The sequence below is a fragment of the Heloderma suspectum genome, chromosome 2 (assembly GCF_057233095.1).
Source record: "Heloderma suspectum isolate Gila_16-S chromosome 2, 16-S_ref, whole genome shotgun sequence".
NCBI lineage: Eukaryota > Metazoa > Chordata > Lepidosauria > Squamata > Helodermatidae > Heloderma > Heloderma suspectum.
The window spans coordinates 393,905,351-393,931,526 of NC_139459.1; the positions used below are offsets into that span (position 1 = coordinate 393,905,351).

Genomic DNA, 26,176 nt, shown 5'->3' on the forward strand with positions numbered 1-26,176 from the left:
TCCAAGTGTGCCATCAAGATTTTTATTTTGTAGACCTAGCACATTTCAGGTGATAGAGTCTCTCCAGGGATCTGCAAGATCTTAATGGCCTATAATGTAATACAATGAATCGCTAGCACTTAGGATCAGATGCCATCTTCTATTTTCATTATTAGATGCTTCTTTGTATTCAGATCAGGCCTCAATAGAATAATGTAGCACCTGGGAATAAAGATGCAGCCCAGCAAGCCAGCACTGGAGGCCAAGATAGAGAAGACCTGCACAGCAACCGCGTATTTCCCCTTGGTGCTCAGGTAGGTGGGCACAAAGGACACCCACACACTGCAAAAGACCAGCATGCTGAAGGTGATCAGTTTGGCTTCATTGAAGGCCCCAGGCAGCTTCCTGGCTAGGAACGCCACTGTGAAGCAGATGGCAGCCAGGAAGCCCATGTAGCCAAGGGAAACATAAAACATGACAACAGATCCTTCATTGCATTGCAGGGTGATCTCTCCAGGCTGGGAGTGCATGTCAGAGTCAGGGAAGGGTGGAGAGATGCTCAGCCAGATGGAGCAGATGACAAGTTGGACACTGGAACAAGAAATGACAATGGAGTTGGTCAACCTCTTCCCTAGCCATTTTCTCACTCTGTTCCCTGGCTTTGTGGCCAGGAAGGCCAGCACCACAGTGATCGTTTTGGCCAGCACAGATGAGACAGCGACTGAGAAGATTATACTGAAGGCTGTTTGGCACAGAAGACAATCCGCTTTCCTTGGCCGGCCAATGAAGAGGAAGGAGGACAAAAAGGAAAGCAGGAGTGAGACCAGGAGAATGTAGGAGAGGTCCCGGTTGTTGGCTTTGACTATTGGAGTGTCTAGAAATGTAATGAAGATTCTGAACACAAAGGCTGTGGTTAATGACAAGAATAGGGCAAAGGAAACCAAGGTGATCCCCAAAGGTTCTTTAAAGGACAGGAAGGATATATTCTTGGGGACACATTGATCCCGGTCTCTGTTTGGCTGCTGATGTCCTGGACACTTCTTGCAATGATCCGCATCTGAAAAGAAGAAGAGTGACTTTAGCTTCCTCCTCTCAGCTCACCTCATTAAGCAGGGTCACCTGACTTCCTGACCGGGTTTACATGAGCATTCACAAGGACCTTCCTCTTAAGCCCCGCTCACAGCTCCGTATGTATTGTCACAGCAAGGATGTTTCAGTTTACGTCTGTATTGAAGCCATGGTGGGCTGAAGTGGATGTCAGCCGCCCATTCTGAATTTTCAAGCCACAGCAAAAGGAGGGCTGACATGCACCGTTACCCCCGCACCTTATATAGAGAAGTAACCTGAAACATCCTTACTGTTTTAATACACCGAAAGCTGTGTGCTGGGCTTAAGAGGGGGGGTCCTTGTGAGGGGAGCTCAGAGAGCCATCCCAATAGCCAGAGAAGGATGCATTGAGTCCCCCCCACCCTGCACTGATTCCCAGAAATTGCCTTCCAAGGTCATTTATTTCAACCTACTTTATGGAATTAATGCCCTAGATTCAGAGTACAGATGCCAAGGAAAGATCTGAGTTCAAAAATCTCTTCCAAATCTTCACAGAAAATGTTTGACTGAATATTTCATTAATTTGTTGAAAGGTTGTTTAGCCTGCCCTTCATTAAAGACACTGGGGTGACATGAAAACTGGAATAATAAGATATCCATATGAAAACCAGAATTAAAACACAACAGCATCAAGATTCAGCAGAATGGATAACACCAGGATTGAAACCCGATTCGCTCGGATGTGCTGGAATGACTGGGCAAGGAAAAGACATCTTCACCTGGGGCCAGAATAACATCACAGCCACAGCGGGGGGGGGGGCATTCCTTTAGTGGGGTGCCACAACCAAAAAGGCCCTCTTTCCACTAACCACAAACCTAATTTCTGATGGTGGGGGCAACCAGAAGAGAGCCTCCAATTAAAAACATAGGGTTCAGGCAGGTGCAAATATTTGACTTCCAATACTGGTCCTTTCCTCTTAAGTCACCCACCTTCCTGCGTGGAGATTGTCCCTTCTGCACATGGAGCGCAAGCATAGCAGCAAGGTGGCTTTCCTTCCTGAATATCCTTGGCGTATCCAGGGGGACAGCTCTTGACGCACCTGGAACGAGGTACGGTCTGGCAACAAAGAGAAGGAGCATGAAGGCAAACCTGTTAGATATATGTGTTTCTATGGACACGGTGTTTGGGAAGGAACCAATGGGAACCAATCCCAGTGACTCCAGGCCCTTGTTTCAGGGAAGCACTTCTGATGCCCCCTGAAATAACATTAAAAGCTGATGTGTCCAGGCTGAAAAGCCAGCACAGAAGGGAAGGGAGAATGAGCTTTTCTTGGCAGGCCACTCTGGAATCTATGAGCCACAACAGGAAACACTCTGCCTTTTCCTCATGAACGAGCAACACCCTGTCCTATTAATGGAAGGGCAAACAGGCAAAACAGTCTGCTTGCACTCCTGTTCTGCTTTTCCCTTCCTGTAGCCTTTGATTCTGCTACCAAGTGGGAATTGTTATAGCTCTGGCTGTCTCCCCCAAACCAGCCTTGAACCTCTCTGGGTCTCAGGTATCTGCTTTAGATAGTGTGGAGTTTGGCTATGTGATGTTGGGTTGGTAACCCTGCACCCCGAAAAAGAGGGCAGAGCATTTCCCATTACCAAGTTTTAGTTTTACTCAAGAAAAAGGTCGATATAATAGGGGTTATCAAGCTGCAGCTCACATGGCCATTTCTGTGGGCCCTGCAATATCCCTTTGCCACTCTGATTGCTGCCAAACATTCTGTTGAACTGAATAGTTCCCTTGCCTTTTGAGCAAACATCTTGGCCTCGACTAGGGATGGTGGAGAATTCTGCCACGGATTTCAGTGAGGCCGAATGCATTCGAATGGCATTCAGCCCCCCGAAACCCTTGGCAGAACGACCTCCCCCGCCCCCCCCTCGGAATCCCCCCTGGAATGAATCTTACCTGGGGCTGATGTTCCGGCGGCAGTGGCTCCGGAGGCAACTGGCCTGTTGGCCGCCTGCTGCAGACTCAAATGGCGGCCGCCGAAGCAGCCGCCATTTGTGTCTGGCCAGACTGCCGTGATAGGCTACGTAAGTATTTATGTAGCCTATCACGGCAAAGGCAGCCACGCAAATGGCGGCCACCACATCATTTGCGTAGCTGATTACATAGCTAAATACTTACGTGGCCTATCATGGCTACAACAACAACAAAAAAACAGCATACGCAAATGGTGGTGGCTATAGCGGCCGCCATTTGCGTTCCCCTTTGTTCACTGTTTTAGCCTACGTAAATAGTTACGTAAGCGATTACGGCGAAAAAAAGGGAATGCAAATGGCGGCCGCCGTAGCCGCCGCCATTTGTGTACATGGTTTTTCTTTTTTCCGGAAGGCTGCCCAGCGGCCGAATGTCTGGCCTCGGGCAGCCCCGCTGGAGACTCCAAGGAATCTCAGCGGAGCGGATCCAGCAGAATTAGGATTTCGGGGGGAGGTACGGAGCGCCTCCCCCTCACTATGAATCACCCCGTTGAAAAGGTAAGTGACTTTCTTACATCCCTAACCTCGACGTTCAAACTATACTTTTGACTTCTAAACTAGCATTATGGGAGAGGGAAGAAAACAACTCCCTATCCATGTAGGTCTTTATTCTATGGTAAGTCCCACAATACTCAGTAGGACCTCCTCCCAGCAAGCATGCATACGATTGCAGTCAAAGTCCAGATGACTGTGGGGTTTGGACTCGATGGACTAATATTCCCCTTCAAACCCTACTAGTCTATGATGATTCTATGGATCCATAAATTATTCAACAAATTAATAGAGGGAACACTTAACAGATGTCACAGGCAATATCATGAAAGAAATCATTCCCCCTACCTCATTAAACTGCGTGGGCCACACAATGGCTTCTGGGCTAATGGTGAGCTTTATGTCCTGCGTTGCCTGTCCCTCTACACTCCCAATTGTCACTCTGCGATAAGACATATTGGGGAAAAATATCCAATTCCTGATATCATAGTTGACTGCCTGCTCCCCATCCTCAGACACAAACAATCTGCCCACCGAAGTGTTAGAAAACTGGACTTCTCTTAAGAAAGAGTGAAGCTAGAATGACAAGAGAAAACATCCAGCATTGGGAATACATGAAAGCATGATGGATATCTCAGCCCAGCTGACTTCACACTTGAATCTCCCATGAATTGAGTCTGTTGCACACCTGGACTCAGTGGATGAATATTGTGTGTGTGTGTGTGTTTGTGTATGTGTGTGTTTGCTGTCACAACTAAGATACATTCTGGAGTCCCTGTTTCTGCTTCAGCATTTTGGCACATACACACAAGGGGGAGGTATCAGTACATTCCTGCTCTCCCAAGGTATTCTCAGAATACCTGCAGAAAAATACCCTAAAGGATGGGAAGTGCTTAGAAGGCCCCATAATGCCACAGTTTAAGGGGTATTCAGTGAGTTACTTTGGAGCAATCTGACAACTGTGTTGGAGGGGTGAGTAGAACAGGGTGGCTGGAAAGGGAGGAGGAGACACATTGAGATTAAAAAGGGGCAGAGAAAACCTCTCATTATGTGGATAGGTCATTTCCTGGTTCACACTGAAAAGTTGTTTTTAAATGTCCCCAGAGGCAGTAGTGAGAGCGGTCCACAGAAATCAAGGGCGAAAGGTAAGATTTATATGCAGCCTGGAGTGGGCACCAGTGTGTCCACTCCCCCCCCCAAATCCAAAAATTTAGGAGCAAAGAGATGGGTTGCTGCTATTCTGATTTTGTGAGATTTCTTTTTTTAACCCATCAGGTGGGTGTAGTTCCTTCTGCTGCTGTGAGACTGTCGCAGGCGGGGAAGATCCAGTAGATCCAATTGCAGTTCTGTGCATTGATAAAGATCAATCAGATTGGTGTCACTGGGTATTTTTCAGCCGTACTTGCGGAATTATTTACGTACGTTCGGGGAGCCGGAAAAAAACCCAGGGAATCTAATAGCGTTGCCCTTATTTTAGCCGTACTCTACGTAAATCTTTACGTAGACTACAGCGACCAAATAAGGAACGGGAATGGCGGCTCCCTACGGGGGCCGCCATTATCCGTATGCGCTTTTTTTTTTTTTTAAGTCACCCGTGATAGGCTACGTGACGATTTACGTAGCCTATCACGGCTGACTTTGCAAATCTAGCCATGATAGGCTACGTTAATCATCACGTAGCCTATCACGGGGGCGTTTTTTTTTTTTTAATTATTGGAATGGCGGTGGCGGCAGCCGGTTGAAAGACCGGCTGCCGCTCCCGCCCTGGACGAACACCCGCCGAACTGCCGGCCGGACCCACCGCCGGGAGGGACATTCGGCAAAGGTAAGTCCCGTCCCGTGGGGGGTGCGGGGTGCGGGGGGGTGCGGAGGATTTCTCCCCAAAACTTGTTCAGGGGGCCGAACACGTTGCCGCTCGGCCCCCTGAAGTTTCAGGGAGAAATTCTCCGCCATCCCTAGTGGCGGCCGGTCTTCCGACCGGCTGCCGCCGCCACCATTTCTAAGGTTTTTTTTAAAAAAAGTGATAGGCTACGTAAAGATTTACGTAGCCTATCACGGCTAGATTTTTAAAAAACACCATGATAGGCTACGTAAATGTTTATGTAGACTATCACGGCTGAGTGAAAAAAAAAAAAACAAAACGTGCGTACACAAAAGTTCCTTATTTTGGCACGTGTAGTCTACGTAAACATTTACGTAGCCTACGGCGAAAATAAGGGCAACGCAAATAGTGGTTTGCGTATGCGCGGTTTGTTTGTTTGTTTTTCACTCAGCCGTGATAGGCTATGTAAACATTTACGTAGCCTATCACAGCTGACTGCAGGGACGCAAACGGCACGGCTACAGCCGCCGCCATTTGCGTCCCGGCAGGACAGGAGGATTTGCGGCCAGAGGGACGGGGTGCCTCCCCCCCGGCCAGAATTTCAGGGGGGAGGGACAGGGTGCCTCCCCCCCGGCCAGAATTTCAGGGGGAGGGACGGAGTGCCTCCAGCCCACCGCGAATCTAGCTTCGGGTTCAGGTAAGGGACTTTCGTACATCCCTACTTACCCTGAATTCAAATTGAGATCATTCTCTCATTTTTTGGATTGTATCCAAGCACTGATTTAGCCACTTTATTATTCATTATGAAGACTACTCCATTTCTTCTGTGGTCCTCTTGTCCACAGTAGTAGATCTGGTGGTCATTTGATGTGAAGTGGCCCATTCCAGTCCATTTCAGTTCACTGACACCCAAAATGTCTATATTTAATCTTGGCATCTCCCCAATAACCACATCCAATTGGCCCTGGCTCATAGATCTCACATTCCAGGTTCCTATGGTGTGTTGATCTTTAGAACATCGGATTCGTTGTTCACCACCAGCACCATCGGCTGCTAGCCGTCCTTTCGGCTTTGAGCTAGCTGTGTCATCACATCTGGGGCTAGTTGAACTTATCCTCTGTTCCTCCCCAGTAGCATTTTGACCATCTTCCGACCCGGGAGTCCCATCTTCTGATGGTATACCGACATATCTCTGGTTGTACTGATCCATTTAGTTTTTTAGTTTACCTGTGGAAAAAAAGCCTGGATACTATTGAAAAAGAGTGCTTGGCCATTGCGTGGGACTTGGGTAAACTCAGGCCCTACTGGTGGGGCAGAAAATCCAGCTTCAGACAGATGATGATGATGATGATGATTAAATTTATTAATCGCCCATCTGGCTGGTCACCCAGCCAGTCTGGGCGATGTACAACATACAATAAAACAGTTTAAAACAATAAAATTCTACAGTAAAAACATTTTCTAAAATACCCTTTGTTGTTGTTGTTCAGTCGTTCAGTCGTGTCCGACTCTTCGTGACCCCATGGACCATAGCACGCCAGGCCTTCCTGTCCTGCGCTCTCTCCCGGAGCATGCTCATGTTCATATTGATTGCATCCGTGATGCTATCTAGCCATCTCATCCTCTGCCGTCCCCTTCTCCTTTTGCCTTCAGTCTTTCCCAGCATCAGGGTCTTTTCCAGGGAGTTTTCTCTTCGCATTAGGTGGCCAAAATATTGGAGCTTCAGCTTCATTATCTGTCCTTCCAATGAGCACTCAGGGTTGATTTCCTTTAGGATGGACTGATTTGACCTCCTTGCAGTCCAGGGGACTCGTAAGAGTCTTGTCCAGCACCACAGTTCGAAAGCATCAATTCTTCGGCGCTCAGCCTTCCTTATAGTCCAGCTCTCACAGCCATACATTACTACTGGGAAAACCATAGCTTTGATTAGACGGACCTTTGTCGGCAAGGTGATGTCTCTGCTTCTTACTATGCTGTCTAGGTTGGCCATAGCTTTCCTCCCAAGGAGCAAGCGTCTTTTAATTTCATGGCTATAGTCACCGTCTGCGGTGATCTTGGAGCCCAAGAAAGTAAAATCTCTCACTGCTTCCATTTCTTGCCCTTCTATATGCCAGGAAGTGATGGGGCCAGATGCCATGATCTTCGTTTTTTTAATGTTGAGTTTCAAACCAGCTTTTGCACTCTCCTCTTTCACCCTCAACAAGAGACTCTTCAGATCCTCTTCACTTTCTGCCATTAGGGTGGTATCGTCTGCATATCGGAGGTTGTTGATAATTCTCCCAGCAATCTTAATTCCAACCTCTGATTCATCCAACCCGGCATTTCTCATGATGTACTCTGCATATAAGTTAAATAAGCAGGGTGACAATATGCAGCCTTGTCGTACTCCTTTCCCAATTTTGAACCAATCGGTTGTTCCATGTCTGGTTCTGACTGTTGCTTCTTGACCCTCGTACAGGTTTCTCAGGAGACAGGTAAGGTGGTCTGGTACTCCCATCACTTTAAGAATTTGCCACAGTTTGTTGTGATCTACACAATCCAAGGCTTTAGCGTAGTCAATGAAGCAGAAATAGACGTTTTTCTGGAATTCTCTTGCTTTCTCCATGATCCAGCGAATGTTGGCGATTTGATCTCTAGTTCCTCTGCCTCTTCAAAACCCCGCTTGTACTTCCGGTAGTTCTCGGTTCACATACTGCTGAAGCCTAGCTTGTAGTATTTTGAGCATCACCTTGCTGGCATGTGAAATGAGCGCAATTGTGCGGTAGTTTGAACACTCTTTGGCGTTGCCCTTCTTTGGAATTGGAATGTAAACTGACCTTTTCCAGTCCTGTGGCCACTGTTGAGTGTTCCAGATTTGTTGACATATTGAATGCAGCACTTTAACAGCATCATCTTTTAGGATTTTAATTAGCTCGGCTGGAATACTGTCATCTCCGCTAGCTTTGTTGTTACTAATGCTTCCTAAGGCCCACTTGACTTCACTCTCTAGGATGTCCGGCTCAAGTTCAGTGACCGCACTATCATGGTTATCAGGGACATTCAGATCTTTCCTGTATAGTTCTTCTGTGTATTCTTGCCACCTCTTCTGAATCTCATCTGCTTCTGTTAGGTCCCTGCCTTCTTTGTCCTTGATCATGCCCGTCTTTGCACAAAACGTTCCCTTGAGATCTCCAATTTTCTTGAAGAGATCTCTAGTCTTTCCCATTCTGTTGTTTTCCTCGATTTCTTTGCATTGTTCATTTAAGAAGGCCTTCTTGTCTCTCCTTGCTATTCTCTGGAACTCTGCATTCAGTTGGGTATATCTTCCCCTTTCTCCCTTGCTTTTCGCTTCCCTTCTTTCATGAGCTACTTGTAAAGCCTCATCAGACAGCCACTTGGCTTTCTTGCATTTCTTTTTCTTTGGGATGGATTTCGTTGCTGCCTCCTGAACAATGTTATGGACCTCCGTCCATAGTTCCTCAGGCACTCTGTCTATCAGGTCTAATCCCTGAAATCTATTCCTCACCTCCACTGTATATTCAGAAGGGATATGATTTAGGTCATACCTGAACGGTTTAGTGGTTTTCCCGACGTTCTTCAATTTAAGCCGAAATTTTGCAAGAAGCAGCTCATGATCTGAGCCACAGTCAGCTCCAGGTCTTGTTTTTACTGACTGTATGGAGCTTCTCCATCTTTGGCTGCAAAGGACATAATCAATCTGATTTCGATATTGACCATCTGGTGACGTCCATGTGTAGAGTCGCCTCTTGTGCTGTTGGTAAAGAGTGTTTGCTATGATCAGCATGTTCTCTTGGCAAAACTCTATTAGCTTTTGTCCTGCTTCATTTTGTACACCAAGGCCATGCCTGCCTGTTATCCCGGTGATTTCTTGACTTCCTACTTTAGCATTCCAATCCCCTATGATGAAGAGGACATCTTTTTTTGGTGTTAGTTCTAGAAGGTGTTGTAGGTCTTCATAGAACCGATCAACCTCAGCTTCTTCGGCCTCAGTGGTTGGGGCATAGACTTGAATTACTGTGATGTTGAATGGTTTGCTTTGGATTCGTACTGAGATCATTCTATCATTTTTAAGATTGTACCCCAGTACTGCTTTACCCACCCTTTTGTTGACTATGAGTGCTACTCCATTTCTTCTAAGGGATTCTTGCCCACAGTAGTAGATATGATGGTCACCTGAATTAAATTCGCCCATGCCTGTCCATTTTAGTTCGCTGATTCCCAAGATGTCGATGTTCAATCTTGCCATCTCATGTTTGACCACCTCCAGCTTACCTTGATTCATTGATCTGACATTCCAGGTTCCTAAACAATATTGTTCTTTACAGCATCGGATTTTCTTTTCACCACCAGACACATCCACAGCTGAGTTTCCTTTCGGCTTTGGCCCAGCCGCTTCACTCTTTCTGGCGCTACTTGGAAATACCCTCTGCTCTTCCCCAGTAGCATATTGGACACCTTCCGACCTGAGGGGCTCATCTTCCGGCGTCATCTCTTTTAGCCTTGTGATACGTTCCATGGGGTTTTCTTGGCAAGAATACTGGAGTGGGTTGCCATTTCCTTCTCCAGTGGACCACATTTTGTCAGAACTCTCTGCCATGACCTGTCCGTCTTGGGTGGCCCTGCACGGCATAGCTTATGGCTTCACTGAGTTACGCAAGCCCCTTCGCCACAACAAGGCAGTGATCCATGAAGGGGAAAATACCCTAACCCACCCCAAATGTCTGCCTGAACAACCATGTTTTTAATTCACGATGGAAGCTCATTAAAGATCATGCTCCACCTTGCTAACTTTCCAGAGTTAACAGTTCTAACCACACATTGCTACGGTGGAGTTTGGCCTGACAGGACTATGACTTTTTAGTAGTGCATATTATGGGCAAAGAGAACATATTAGTGGATGACCTATCTTATCTAGAGTGTCAGCCCCAGATGAGGGTATGGGGTAAACAGCAGCATCACTTGTGAATGTCCTTATTGAAGATCTGTCCAAAATTGTGCCAATCCAGCTATACAAATGTGTTTTTCATGTTGCAATCAACTAACTGCACTATGGTACTGAAATGCCGCTTGTAATTCTTATAATCTACATGAGCTTAGTAATTACTTTTATAGATAGTTCAAAAGAAGTAAGATGCTGGGAGTAAGGATGTGTAACTATTTGTACTTTCAATTCTTTTATACATCAGAATGTAGTAGCTGGAGGAAGAGCCTTTGTATATATATATTTTCATGGCTATAAGTATCTGACAGACTTATCATGGCTTTACTGACAGGCAGAGATGAAAATTGAGATTAGGGGTATCTATTGCTGCGAAATCTGGTTCTTTTTTCACTCAGTGTAGTTCCGACTCGATTTGCATTTGCAAGCCAAGCTGTGGGCTTTCCCTTAAACTCTGGGAGTGTTTTTTGTGCTAGGGGCGGCCATGTTTCATAATTCATGCAAATTCCTGACCAACTGGAGTATATTAAGGCCAAATTTGTGCAGATGTTGCTGTCATTTGTGGAGATTGCTCAGAACTTTGTGCAAATTGCAGAACCTGTGGGGGGGGGGAGTGCAAACAGTTGGGAAAACCACAAACAGGCCTGACTTGCTGCAGGTGAAGAAGGGGGAGACAAGCTCAAGAACACAAAATGTATTGTGCTTATTTATGAAATTTTGTAATATGGGAACACAGTGTTATCTGGAAGTCCATATATTTAATGTAAATGCTTGGTTTGATTTATAGCTCCTGAGGAAGGAAGCATTCTGAAACGCGTTGAGCGCCATATATTCTGTTTTCTTGAGGACCAGCGCATGTCTCCCCCTTCCTCACCATCATATATGTCGACCAAAGAATAGGGTAGTCCATCAGCTGGGTTTTCAGAGCAACAAAGGAGCACTGACACTGCTCTTTCCCTCTCCGCTTCTTCTGACTTCCTGCACACCAAGTCTGGAAGTCGGTATTTTTAATGTAAATGCTTGGTTTGATTTATAGCTCCTGAGGAAGCATTCTAAAATGCGTTGAGCACCATATATTCTGTTTTCTCGAGCACCAGCACGTTTCTTCCCCGTCATACATGGCGCCCACAGAATAGGATAGTCCATCAGCTGGGTTTTCAGAGCATCAAAGGAGCATGATTCTCTGACATGTTGTTGTTGTTGTTCAGTCGTTCAGTCGTGTCCGACTCGTTGTGACCCCATGGACCATAGCACGCCAGGCCTTCCTGTCCTGCGCTCTCTCCCGGAGTGTTCTCAAGTCCATATTCATTGCATCAGTGATGCTACCTAGCCATCTCATCCTCTGCTGTCCCCTTCTCCTTTTGCCTTCAGTCTTTCCCAGCATCAGGGTCTTTTCCAGAGAGTTTTCTCTTTGCATTAGGTGGCCAAAATATTGGAGCTTCAGCTTCAGTATCTGTCCTTCCAATGAGCAGTCAGGGTTGATTTCTTTTAGGATGAACAGATTTGACCTCCTTGTAGTCCAGGGGACTCGTAAGAGTCTTCTCCAGCACCGCAGCTCAAAAGCATCAATTCTTCGGCGCTCAGCCTTCCTTATAGTCCAGCTCTCACAGCCATACATTACTACTGGGAAAACCATAGCTTTGATAAGATGGACCTTTGTCGGCAAGGTGATGTCTCTGCTCCTTACTATGCTGTCTAGGTTGGCCATAGCTTTCCTCCCAAGGAGCAAGCGTCTTTTAATTTCATGGCTACAGTCACCATCTGTGGTGATCTTGGAGCCCAAGAAAGTAAAATCTGTCACTGCTTCCATTTCTTCCCCTTCTATATGCCAGGAAGTGATGGGGCCAGATGCCATGATCTTAGTTTTTTTAATGTTGAGTTTCAAACCAGCTTTTGCACTCCCCTCTTTCACCCTCAACAAGAGGCTCTTTAGATCCTCTTCGCTTTCTGCCATTAGGGTGGTATCATCTGCCTATGTGAGGTTGTTGATAATTCTCCCAGCAATCTTAATTCCGACCTGTGATTCATCCAACCCGGCGTTTCTCATGATGTACTCTGCATATAAGTTAAATAGGCAGGGCGACATTATGCAGGCTTATCGTACTGCTTTCCCAATTTTGAACCAATCGGTTGTTCCACGTTTGGTTCTTACTGTTGCTTCTTGACCCTCGTATGGCTCTCTCAGGAGACAGGTAATGTGGTCTAGTACTCCCATCTCTTTAAGAATTTGCCACAGTTTGTTGTGATCCACACAATCAAAGGCTTTAGCGTAGTCAATGAATCAGAAAAAGACGTTTTTCTGGAACTCTCTTGCTTTCTCCATGATCCAGCGAAAGTTGGCGATTCGATCTCTAGTTCCCCTGCCTCTTTGAAACCCCGCTTGTACTTCCGGTAGCTCTCGGTTCACATGCTGCTGAAGCCTAGCTTGTAGGATTTTGAGCATCACCTTGCTGGGAAGTGAAATGAGCGCAATTGTACAGTAGTTTGAACACTCTTTGGCATTGCCCTTCTTTGGAATTGGAATGTAAACTGACTTTTTCCAGTCTTGTGGCCACTGGTGAGTGTTCAAAATTTGTTGGCATATTGAGTGCAGCACTTTAACAGTATCATCTTCTTGATGATAACAATTGATGATGATAACTTATTGATGATAACAGCATCATTAACACCTGACCCTCTTAGGTCATGGTAAAAGTTCCCCTTTATCGCTGTACTGCTTGGCAGCTCTCTGCATTTGGCCGAGCTACAATAGAACGTAGTGATGCAACAACCATTAATCTCCTATCTCGAGACAGTCCAGGCAGTTGCAGTCCTCAAGGCCACAGAAAGCCTTTGTTAATTGGGCAGAATGATCTCAGCCATGTTCCTTGAGAAAGTGCCCCCTCTCTTCTAGCATTTGGGAATGTTAGCCTGTGATCGCTTGCAGGAGATCATCCCTGAGTTGTCTTTGAGGTGCTCAAAGATCAAAAGGGGAGTTTGAGAGGTGCCCAGCCATCTTCATCCAGTTGTGTCACTTGCCTGCAAACTGGCGAGTTCTTGGATCCCAGACTGGGCCCTGTCATGTGGGGACACCCTGACTTCGGTAACTTATGGGATAGGCCGAGATATTGCTTTGTTATTTTGCCCAAGGGATTGTTTCAACAGTTACAGTTGATCTTTCGTATAACCTTCCATCCCTTTCCCTATTCCCTACACAAATCAACTTCATATCTAGCACTAGAGTTGTGTGTGCCTCCTTCCAGGTAAACGTCAGGACTAAATTCACCACCTTCTGTTGGGTTCTTTGCTACTGTAATGTTTTGGGGTTAACATAGAGGGTGTGAGCTTGACCCGTTATCTAAGCATGCCAAGTGTGATGTGGAAGGCATGAGAGTCTTCTGGCGCAGGCTGCCGTGGATGTCAAGGGGTGGCGGCAGTCTGCTTTGTCCCTGCCTACACGGAACGACGTCTGGGCAACCCCTTTTCTCCCTTCACTCCTACTAATGCAAAGTCCAAAGCAAATGCAGTTTGTTGTTCATATTATGGGTTGGAAGGGGCCGTACCTTGGAGAATGTGTCTTATACAAGCCCTGCAATGCAGTTCATGCTGAATACTACAGGTTATGCCGTGAGTAGTTTACAAGGACCTCTACTAAGATAGGACACCTAGTTCAGTTTGGCTTGAAACTGAGACTAGTCAACTCCTTCCCTTGGCAACTTTATCCATTTTATTGTCACACTGCAGGTTGTGTTAAGAGAATAATATGCAGAAACCCCAAAGTCTCATGCACCATTGATTTGGCATGCAGAGTGGTTGCACAAGTTCAAATGTTTTCTCAGAAATTGTTGATGTGGAACTTTATCAAAACCTTCTGTAAGTCAAAGTAAACGCCTGCCAGCTCACACTTGTCCACATGTTTACTGACACACTCAAAGAACTCCAAAAGGTTAGTAAACAGGACATACCTTTGCAAAAGCCATGTTGATTGTTTTTCAGCAGGGCTTGCTGTTCTGTACACTTACTAATTTTTAGGGTTGGCGGATAATTTCTCCCTGAAACTTCGGGGGGCCGAGTGCCAACGTGTTCGGCCTCCCGAACAAGTTTCGGGGAGAAATCCTCCGAACCCCCCCCCCGCCCCCCACACACCCCCCCCGGGACGGGACTTACCTTCGCCGAATGTCCCTCCCGGCGGCGGGTCCGGCCGGCGGTTCGGCGGGTGTTCGAGCGGGGCGGGAGCGGCAGCCGGTCTTTCGACTGGCTGCCGCCGCCGCCATTGCAATCAAAGAAAAAAAAAAAAACCCTGATAGGCTACATGACGATTCACGTAGCCTAGCACGGCTAGATTTGCAAAGTCAGCCATGATAGGCTACGTCAATCGTCACGTAGCCTATCACGGGTGACTTTAAAAAAAAAAAAAAGAAAGTGTGTACGGATAATGGCGGCCCCCATAGGGAGCCGCCATTCCCATTCCTTATTTGGTCGCTGTAGTCTACGTAAAGATTTACGTAGCTATTTGCCTTGCCCTTATTTTCGCCGTAGTCTACGTAAACATTTACATAGACTACAGTGACTAAATAAGGAACGCGAATGGCAGCTCCCTATGGGGGCCGCCATTAGCGTACGCACTTTTTTTTTTTTTTTAAGTCACCCGTGATAGGCTACGTGACGATTGACGTAGCCTATCACGGCTGACTTTGCAGATCTAGCCGTGATAGGCTACGTGAATCGTCACGTAGCCTATCAGGGGGCGTTTTTTAAAAAAAAAAAAAAACTTCCGCGTTCGCGGCCAGGCGAGGCGGGAAACCTCCTCCCCAGCCTGAATTTCGGCTGGGGCGAGGCGGGAAGCCTCCCCCCAGCCTGAAGTTCAGCTGGGGCGAGGCGGGAAGCCTCCCCCCCGGCCGGAACTTCACGGGGGGAGCAGCGAAGCGCCTCCCCCCCACCGCGAACGTTCTTCGAGAACAGGTAAGGGACTTTCGTCCACCCCTACTAATTTTATCTTGAATAATGCTTTCTAACAATTTACATGGAACAGCCGTTAAGCAAACTGGCCTGTAATTTCCCAGATCTCCCTAGGTCCCTGTTTTAAAAAGGGTGTTACATTGGCCATTCTCCAGTCCTCTGGTACAGAGGCTGATCTTAGCGACATTTACATTTTCGGTTAGAGGATCAATCATTTCACATTTGAATTCTTTAAGAACTCTACGATGGATACCATACGGGCCCAGTGAATTGTTAACTAAGATGGAAACCCATCAAATAATGCCAGCAGAAACTGAGGGGGTGATGAGGAGAGTCCAACTCCTGCTCAGAAGGCTGGATCACCATCTGCCCTATCTCAGCTACACGTTTTCCAACAAGCACAAATAGCCACTTGAAGGCCACTCATAATTACAGATGCTGATAAGGCACGAGACCAAAAGCAGTTTGTCAGATGGTCCAAAATTCACCTCCGGGCAGTTCCAAGTACAGTGATGCAAAGGCAAAGTCAGGATCAATCAAGTTGCATGCGAAGTCCAATTCAGGCCAGGAATTCAGGATCAAGGCACATGCACGGATACCAGGAACAAATAGGGACATTGTTTCCAATGCCTGCTCTGCCTGTCTGGCAGCTTTTTATGCAACCACAACCTGGACCTGCCCAATTTCCAGTTACCACTCATTACAGAAGCTTTCTGGTGAAGCTGGCTTTACAAGGGAGACCACGCCAAGCTCTATGTCAACCTCAACGTCAGCTGCACATCCAACTCCCTCTGCAGACACTGCCTCTGGGTCATTCTCACGGAAAGATGAATCCTCAGGCTCTGGGAGGTGCAGTTCCTCCTCAGAGGAAGACTCCTCAAGGGGACGTGGGATGACACACTCAGGGCACCAGAGAGCAACCACTAGATGAAGGAGAGGATTTTAATGTCAAAATAGCAGGGAAATGATTTATCTCTACCAGAAGCCTCTAGGGTGGCCAGTTCTGAATCACCAAAGAAGAGGAAATACATAACCAAAAACCAGGATAAAAGGAGACACCATATTGCAGGTCAGCCCTTCAAATACAGGACTTCTCCACAGCAGAGGACAGGCCTCTTGCAGCCCTTCAACTAAAGGATGATACTCTGTAAAAGAGGATAGTTGGCCACCCAGGAAGCTTCACAAACTGGAGTTGCCTGTCTCAGAATGGTTACTTCCTTTGTCTTCTTTCTTCTTATTTCACCTGGCTCCTATATTTGAGATATAGGATCGCATTTCCAGAGCTGGACAATGGATTGCAATTTGCAGTGATCTTGGAATTAGGGATGTCAGAGAATTTCTCCAAGAATCTCCGGGAGGCCGAATGCCAATGCATTCAGCCCCCCGAAATTGGTGGAGAAATGGTCCGCCACCCCCCCCCCCGGAAATGGGACCTACCTTTGGTGAATGTCCCTCGCGGCGGCGGCTCCCGGCGGCGGTGCAGCGGCGGCGGCCAGTCTTCCGACCGGCTGCTGCCACCACCATTTCCAAGTAAAAAACAAAAAAACAAACAACAAACGTGATAGGCTACATAAAGATTTACGTAGCCTATCATGGCTGACTTTGGGAAAAAAAAAGCGCTTTCCCCCCCCCAAAGTCAGCCATGATAGGCTACGTAAACATTTACGTAGCCTATCACAGCTGACTGCAGGCCAGGGACGCAAACGCCGCCATTTGCGTCCCAGCAGGACAACAGGATTCGCAGCCAGAGAGACGGGGCGCTCCTCCCCAGCCAGAATTTCGGAGGGGAGAGATGGGGAGCCTCCCCCCCGGCCAGAATTTTGGCGGGGAGGGACGGGGCACCTCCCCCCCAGCCAGAATTTCAGGGGGAGAAACAAAGCGCCTCCCCCCACCACAAAGCAAGCTTCGGGATCAGGTAAGTGACTTTCGTCCATCCCTAGTTGGAATAGGGTAAGGAAATACCTGCCATGGCTGCAGCCTTTGAGGTTCCAGCCTGGCTCCTCCACCCACCAGCAGCGTTCTCTTTGACTGGGACGGATATGCAGCCTCCAAGGCATGGGCCACGGCTTGAACACTGTTGTAAATACTGTAGCTGTCTTGAGACAGGGTTCTCTCAGTCTCCTCCTGGGGCAGCATCTCCAGTTTCTCGTTCTCCGTGCATCTTGTCCAGCCTTTCATAGACAAGACATGCTTCGAATAGAAACAATGAAATGCTGTCAGCCAAAACTGTGTCGTTTCTGGTGACATTGGGCCATAGTTGTCATCTTTTGTCCCTCTCTTGGTCTTCACCACAAAGGAAAAAGAACCATGGAAGTAGTAGAAGGTTTGGGGCTGAGACAGCACATTCAAGAAGATGTCCTGAAAAGATGTTGTGATCCAGACTTTCAGCCCAATCTGTTCCTCTTCAAGCCTGTTTTGTATTAAGATGAACGGATTAAATCCATAGCTAGAGTCCCAGGCATAAACATATACATTGACTCGTCTCCACATGACAAGTGGCTCACTTTGGATCAAGCGAAGATAATTCATCCGTACTAACAGTCTCTTTGAGAAGGCAACACAAATTCCACTGCTGATCATCAGAGGGGTCAAGGTTCTCAAGAACCTTTCTCCGTTGTCATTGCTTGGAGCAAGGAGACCGATCCATGTCCACCCAAAATGCAGGAGCAGTTTGACCATTCCTGCAACCTGGGTTTCTTCCTTTGGGACCGTGCGGTAGATGAAAGGGAACTGATGTTTATCATGAAGAACATGAGCCACAGAGCCGTAACTCACCTAGCAAGGTGAGGAAGAGAAAGGTGCATTGTTCTTAGGTTGAAAATCAGATGATTGTAATCTCGAATTAGTGATATCCAGCACAGTGCCTGTCGCATGAGGGCTGAGGGGTGTACGGGAAGTGGGGTAATGCTAAAACCCTCAAGGACACCTTGTGGTGCAATACCTCCCTGTGTGCTGCTGGAAGAAGGACTTGGCAACCTGGGGCATCCTTGTCGGTGGGGCAAGGCCTTCCGAGACAACCCAGTGCCCAAACAGCAGCATCCCAAGGACAGTGATTTATTTTTAAACTTTGATTGGTACCCCCACCTTTCTACCAAGACAAATGGCACTAAGTCGGCTTACAAACATGAATAAATCTGTACCCCACCAGTAGCGAATTGCACCCATCCACTTTGTCTAAGGAGTGTAAAGTGATACATTTGAGGACACTATTGGATGAGGTGCAGGAGTGAGATTTCTCTTCGTGTCCCCGTTCTACGCTGTACCATTGCTTCTACATGGCTTCTACATTCGTAACATGGTAGAACACTAGCAACAAAATATCTGTTTGCCAACCCCTGTGCAGAATGCAGCAGCTTGGCTGCTGTCAGGGGCTGCCCCTTTTCAGCATGTACCTCCTCTGCTGAGGGAGCTGCATTGGCTGCCCATTCGCTACCGGGCCAGGTTTCAGGCTTTAGTACTAGTGTACAAAGCCCTAGACAACTTGGGACCAGGATGCCTGAGAGAGCGCCTTCTCCCTTCTCAACCTGCCCCATCCCTTAGGGCGTGAGAGGGCATGCTCCTGGTGGTTCCGCAAGGACCTATGGCCTGGCTGGAGTCCACTAGGAAAAGAGCCTTCAGCGTGGTGGCTCCCTTCCTGTGGAATTCCCTGCCCTTGGACCTCAGGCAGCCACCAACACTGTGCTGTTTCGGGGGGGTCCTGAAAACAGCACTGTCCCAGGATGCATTCCTTAATTGACCAGTCACAGTTTTTATTGGTATTCTGTTTAATTGCGTAGTTTTAATCTGTAGTTTTAATCTTTTTATCCTTTTACTGTTTCATCTCTTGTGTTCACCACTCCAAAATCTCTTCGAGATATTGGAGTGGTATATAAATATTGTAAATCCATCCATCCATCCTTGGAGTTTCGCTTTTTAAACTCACTGAAATCAGAGCACCGTGACTACGGGAATGGAATGGAATCCGCTTCTCCTTCCCTGGTGGTGCCATTGCCTTCTGCTCCCCGGGGGAGCGGGGCGTTTGGGAGCCCCTGAGCTCTGGGGCCGTTGACTTTGTCCCAAAGGTACAGCCTTAGCTGCATGACTGCTGCCCTCTGCCCTGGGTGAGCCCTGTGCTGAAGGATCTCTCTGGCTTGCAATGAATGTCAGTTATTCATATGCTGCTCGTTTGAAACAGTGTGTTTAAATGTGTGTTGTTAATATTTCTATGTGCATCTCGGAGAGATTTTATTGTATTTTTAATAATTATTGTTATTGAGTTTTAATCACGTTTTCAATGTCATTAATGAGTACATTACAATTTTTTCAGTTAACCAAGCACAAACATTACACAGGAAATCCAAATACAGGTCACGGGGATTCACAGGCCTTTCAGTACATTAATGAGCTGATATTGACCCACAGAAGTTCAACAGGGGGTTGAGATTTAGTTGTAATTTTCTAAAAATATCTTCCCATATCTGTCCATGACATGGTGGTGGTTTTCTCTGGGAAACCTGTTTGTTAATAAAGTCACGACATTTATACCAGTTTGTATGGCAGGTGTCAGATTCTTTTTGCTGCCTTTGTGCCCTTATCTGTTGAGTTCATTTTTTAGCCAACACAATATTCCAAAGGTATTTATACCACACAATTATGGATAGATCTGGAGATCCTTTCCAGTTCATTGCTGTAAAGTCAGCATGGCTTTGTCTGCTAAAGGCTCATTAGGGCCACTAAAGAGAGATAGTAGTGCCAATTTAGGAACCGTGTGAACCTTCCCTCCTGTTATATTTCCGCATTCTTGAAAAACCTCCCTCCAAAAGCTATGTATTTGTCCAAATTCCCAGCACATACAATGGTTCTTTCCTAAGGTATTACACCCCCTCCAACAGTTAGGTGATTTTGTTTTGTATATAAGATTTTGTTATATTTAGCGATTTATAAAAGATGATGATAATGAAGGTTACCGATGGCCCTTTGTCCTTTACAAATTGGGAGCTTTTCTTGCTTCTTGGAACCATCTTGGAGCAAAAGAGGAAGGAGAGAAAAAAGCTCCATCAAAAACAAAATGGAGAAGAAAAAACTGCTCAAGGGAAAGAGACTAACTCTCAGGTTTGCAGAGGGAAGTAATAGGAAAAACAAAAAGACCCCAACAGGGCTGAATAGAATAGAGGTATTCATGACGAGACAGAAGAACAAGCTCTGTCTCTGAGGTGAAGGCCAGGATTAAACTTCCTGCGAGGAGCCCCAGAAGCCAGGATCGAGGCAAAAAGCCTGGTCACATTTTCCTTGCCTGTCCTGGGTAGTGGGTGGAGTTAAGCCATGATGGATGTCTCCTTGCTCTGGATGGGAATTACACCACGCACAAACACACGAACAAGTATGTGTCTCATTCTTTCACCCCTCTCATTCCAGCAGTAGTCACCAATGGTTTTCTTCTGAAATTGGATGGGAGGGAAGGAAATTTAGGGGTGGATGTACAAAGCTGTGTTTCTTAATTCTACCTTCACTCTCTGTTCAACAGAGGAGTTTGCTTTGCTTCACAGACTTGCTGGACTAGAGGGGACAGAGGGTCCAAAGAAATCTAAATGTATAACTAGGGAAGCAAAATCTCTTTCAAACCATTCTTAAGGACTGTGATCTTGCTTTAGCCTCACATTTTGATGTCCTGTGCCCCCTTCTTGGCTCCCCTGGAGAAACCTCCCCCTTCCCAATTCCTACCTGTGGGATTTTGTAGATGCTGGACATGGCTGAAACATGGATGGCGATGTCAGATTCAGCCCCTTCCACAATGGCCACCAGGTTATTCCGTCCTCCGCAACTGTAGTTGGGAACATTGTTAGCTCCACCAGCAAGCAGGTCTATCAGGGCATCAGAAGTTATTCTCCCATGGAAATGGGTCTCATAGATGTTGCAGCCCAGAGTGATGTTGGGTAACAACTTTGAATTCTGATTGATCTCAGAAATGGCAAGAAAGAAAGACAAGATGTGCCAGTATCTGACATATATCTGTTTTGGAACACTGCAGAAAGAGAAAGAACAGATGGTGACACACTGGAATCCTCTAGTCAATGAACAAAGTCACATTCTTTCTTTTATTAATTGAAAACCCTTTCCAGACTTCCAATGGCTTGTTCACATGGGAGGAGATGGTCCTGCAAGTAGCCAGGTCCCAAGTCATTTTCCTCTAAAATCCTCATCTGGAAGCACCCTATAGAATAGCCAAGTGGGGATAGTGCTTTACCAAGGGTGACCAGAGACATCAGAAAATCGGAGCTCTCTCTAGCAAAGGGGGGCAGTTGGAGGGCAGTGGGGAGAGCATTAAAATTGCCAAGAAAGAATTGCTTACCTAACAATGCTGGTTAATGGGGGCTCAGAAAAGACGTATGGGTCTTGATGGGAAACATGTTTTGTAGAAATGACTCCGCTAATGAGGAGGTCTCCTGGTCTGTAATAATTGTTTGCTTTCGATTGATCCTGGATCAGATTCAAGGGGCATTTTGCCTTCTGCATCTCACAGGCTGCACAGGGCAGCAACAGAAGCAAAAGTAGTAGCAGCAATATCATTCTGGGCCTTCCTGCTTGCTACACCCCCCTTGTGACTCCTGCTCTCCCATCCAATCAGAAGAAGCTGGACAACTCTTGCAAGACAGGCTGCTGTGCCTTTGCAAATGCAATGAGCTCAGAGCCCAAGACGGGTCCTGCTAAAAGTCACACAGGGATAGTCCCACTCCCTCCCTGCCTGCCTGGCCGCCTCCCTCCCTCCCTGCCTTCCATCTTAGCCCAGGAGCTATTTCATGCACCAGACCTTTCAGGCACCATGCAGGATGTTACCACATGTTGCCCTTCATTCTGCTGTTTAGTGTATTGGTCTCAAAGGCAATCTCCAGGAAAATACTAGTAACAGTAGTAATAATCTTTTGAGATTTGGCAAGAATGAAAAATAAATCACTATGATATAGATAATTATAAGGGGAAGGAGCATCACCTCTGCCCCTTCGTGGACTCTCTGCGTGGCTTGAGGCACAGGTGGAGCACAGGAGAAAAACATCTTTGCAACAACTCATCAAAGTTAGCATCATGTCTACTGTGGGTTCAGTGAAGGGCAAAGGTGAGCTTGGCCTGACATTGACTGACAAAACACCTTCAGAAGAGACAGGATTAAGATAATATTTTAGGATGTATATTAATTTTTGAACAACACTGAGTGGTCATGAGTTTCTTAGCAGCAACTGGGATTGTTGCAAACGTGGTTTCTGTTGGTGCTGGAACTTGTTGGTGCTGAAAGAAGATGATTAGTGTGCTGGTGCTGAGATCCTTCCTCTCCCCTGCACTCAGTTTTTTTGTAGGTCACTTGTCCTATGCCTCCAATGGCAGTCATTTTGTGATGGGGCCCAATACAGTTTCTCAAATTGCCAAACTTGCCAGCAGCCCGAATGGGTTGCCTACTTTTGCAATTGCACCTCTGTGTCCATCTTCTAATACCAATCTTGGTTGCTTGGCTGTACTATATTATAGCAGCAATGAGCTTTGTATTCTCTCCCTCATACTAGTACACAATCTCACTGCCCCATGTCTCAGATCTTTTCCTGAGTCCTGAAACCTTCTGCTCACCAAATCAAATGTGCCCAGAGTTTCTTGAATATTCATGTTTTCTTGAAATTCTCACTGCGAGAGAGGGGTATTTCCCTCATGCCCTGCTTGCAGGCACCTGGTTGGCTATGGTGAGAAAATGGATGCTGTACTGGACTTTAGGTCTGATCCAGCAGGACTCTTATTTATTTATTTATTTATTTATTATTAAATTTGTTAATCGCCCATCTGGCTGGTCACCCAGCCACTCTGGGCGATGTACAGCATATAATGAAACAGTTTAAAACAATAAAATTCTACAATAAAAACATTTTCTAAAATACCCTAACCCACCCCAAATGCCTGCCTGAACAACCACATTTTTAATGCACGGTGGAAGCTCATTAAAGAGGGGGCATGGCGGAGTTCCCTAGGGAGGGAGTTCCACTGAGTGGAGGCCACCACAGAAAAGGCCCTCTCCCTCATCCCCACCAGTCTAGCTGTCCTGGCTGATGGGACAGACAGAAGGCCATCTGAGGCTGATCTTGTTAAGTGGCCTGTCTGGTGTTGCTGGAGGCACTCCTTAAGATAGGCTGGGCCGGAACCATATAGGGTTTTAAAAGTCAAAACCAACACCTTGAATTTAGCCCGGAAAACAACTGGTAACCAGTGCAACTCCTTCAGCACTGGAGTGACGTGATCTCGCTGGCGGCTGCCTTTAATCAGGCGAGCCGCCGCGTTCTGTACCAGCTGCAGCTTCCGAACCGTCTTCAAGGGTAACCCCACGTAGAGCGCATTACAGTAGTCTAAACGAGAGGAGACCAGGGCATGTACTACTAGGGATGTACGAAAGTCACTTACCTTTCTGCAGATTATGTTCATGGGGGGGTGTAAAACAGCGAATCAAAAAGGGACGCAAATAGCGCCCACTACGCTATTTGCGTTCCTCTTTATTTTCGCCGTAATACTCTACGTAAATATTTATGTAGACTAAGATGGCAAAAAATAAGGAACGCATTTGTGTACGCTTTTTTTAAAAAAAAAACCAGGATGTGACAGGCTACGTAAGTCTTTACGAAGCCTATCATGTCTCTGTAAAAAAAATACAAAAAACCCTGACCAGACTGCAAATGGCGGCGGCGGCAGCCGGTCGGAAGACCAGCCTCTGCAGCCGCCGCCACCGAAGCCACCGCCGGATCCGCTGCCACTCGGAACATCTGCCCCAGATAAGTCTCATCCCGGGGGGGATCCGCAGGGGGGCGGGGGGTGGCAGGCCGTTCCGCCACAGATTTCGGGGGGCCGAATGCACTGGCATTCGGCCTCACCGAGCTCCGTGGCGGAATTCTTTCACATCCCTATGTACTACTGATGGGAGCAGATGGTCAGGAAGGAAGGGGCACAGCCGCTGTATCAGATGGAGTTGATACAGCGCTGTCCGACTCACAGCTGCCACCTGAGCCTCCATGGACAGCTGGGAGTCCAAAATGACCCCCAGGCTGCGGACCTGGTCTTTCAAAGGTAGCCGTACCCCATTCAACACCAGGTCAACATCCCCCAGCCTCCTCTTGTCTCCCACCAAAAGTACCTCGGTCTTGTCAGGGTTCAGCTTCAGCTTATTCCTCCCCATCCAGCCACTCACCGTCTCCAGACATTTGGACAGGGATTCTACGGCCAACCTTGGTGAAGATTTATTTTCTTATCCTATTGTTATCCTGTTATTCTCAATGCACCTGTTTTGCCAATGGGCAAAGGTTCTTTTAGGATTCAGAAGCAATAGATACACAAGTTGATCAAAGTCAAGGACTTTATTAAAGAGCAGGCAAAATGACACAGAGAAACATAAAATACTGATACTGAGCAAGAAAGCTTACTTCTCCTTTCCGTTTTCAGGAGCCCCAGGTGAACAGCAACAGGGAGACCCCAGTCAAATGGCTGGCATGCAGCACCTCCACGGTCCCGGTCTGCATCAAAGTTCTCCCTGGGGGACAACCCCTTGGGGACCTTTATACCTAAAATCTCCTTTGGCTACATGCAGTTTGGAACAGCAGCCGAATTAATCACAGCTTTTGCGATGGTCAGATTTTCAGGTCTCATGATGTTTCCACATTCCTGTAGCACCCGAAAGATAAGCTAAAAGCGAGCGGACAGTAGCCAACGTAATACATTTAGAGATCCTCCTGTATTTCAAGGCTGTATCATCCCGAGCAGATAACTCACCTTGAAAAACAAAGAGTCAAGCCAAGAGGCTTGAGGACCCTTAAGGGGGCCTGGTCCTTCAGGTCTCTGGGAGATTCAGGCATCAAAGGAACAGTTTGTGCCATGTCCTCAGGATACAGTAGTCTTCCACTGCATTTCCTCTACAACAGCCTTTCTCAAATCTCTTCCCGTGTCCTATTTTTTCTGCTCAGTTAATATACTGGTCTTAAAGTTTCAATCAACACAGTCTTGATTCTTCTTTCCCCTCTTCCTAATCCACACCAACAATCATGTTGGCAGAGAAGGAGAAAAGGCTCTTGGAAGTGGTTGTGAAGGGTGTACTTCAGAGCATCTCTACACCAGCCTAAAATCCCGCATTTGAAACGGGGCGTTCTGCTTCCATTTTAAATGCAGGATCACAACGGACTCCCTTTACACATGCTTGCTTTCCCCCCTCCCCTTTCCCTCTCCTTCTCCCCCTTATCTGAGCCTTCCATATGTTTCACTGATCTAGTTCCTCTTCTTGTGGCTAGGGATGTGTGAAAGTCACTTACCTTTTCGAAGGGGTTGATTCGCGGTGGGGGGGAGGTGCTCTGCAGCTCGCCCTGAAATCCTAAACCAGCCAGCTCCACTCCACAGCAGCTCCGCAGAACCACCAGCCGGGTGCATTCACAGGCGTGCGGAGCCTGCGGGAGCAAATGGTGGTGGCTCCAGCGGCCGCCATTTGCACCCCTGTCTTTCGCTGTGATAGGCTAGGAAAATATTTATGTAGCCAATCACAGCAAAAAAAAGGAACGCAAATGGTGCCCGCCATAGCTGCCACCATTTGCGTTCCTTATTTTTGCCATGATAGGCTACGTAAATATTTACGCAGCCTATCATGGCCTCCACAGGGATACAGATGGTGTACCTGTATTAGCTGTGATAGGCTACGTAAGTATTTACATAGCCTATCAAGGCAAAAATGGTGAAGCAAATGATGACTGCAGACGTGGCTGCCATTTGCAAAGCAGCACGAACGGCACCAGGGAAGTGCTCCGTTTCGCATGCCTTTCGTGGGGTGGGGGGCTTCGTTCCACCATGGATTTCGGGGGGCCGAATGCACTGGCATTCAGCCTCACTGAGATCCATGGTGGAATTCTTCTCTGACATCCCTACTTGTGGCTTTTCCTTTTTCATGG

General features: G+C 47.0%; 1 protein-coding gene across 1 annotated transcript; it reads right to left on the reverse strand.

Moving 5' to 3' along the window:
• Window position 1: 1 nt before the first annotated feature.
• Window positions 2-25,120, reverse strand: LOC146356473 (vomeronasal type-2 receptor 26-like). Its single transcript, XM_084830136.1, has 10 exons — window positions 25,017-25,120; window positions 24,671-24,777; window positions 21,577-21,748; window positions 20,949-21,249; window positions 20,195-20,248; window positions 17,211-18,023; window positions 15,981-16,124; window positions 3,898-4,125; window positions 2,017-2,143; window positions 2-1,036 (listed from the first exon to the last, which is right to left on the reverse strand). The coding sequence occupies exons 1-10, from the start codon at window positions 25,118-25,120 to the stop codon at window positions 126-128; spliced, it is 2,961 nt and encodes a 986-aa protein (XP_084686262.1). The 3' UTR covers window positions 2-125.
• Between the last annotated feature and the right edge of the window lie 1,056 nt (window positions 25,121-26,176).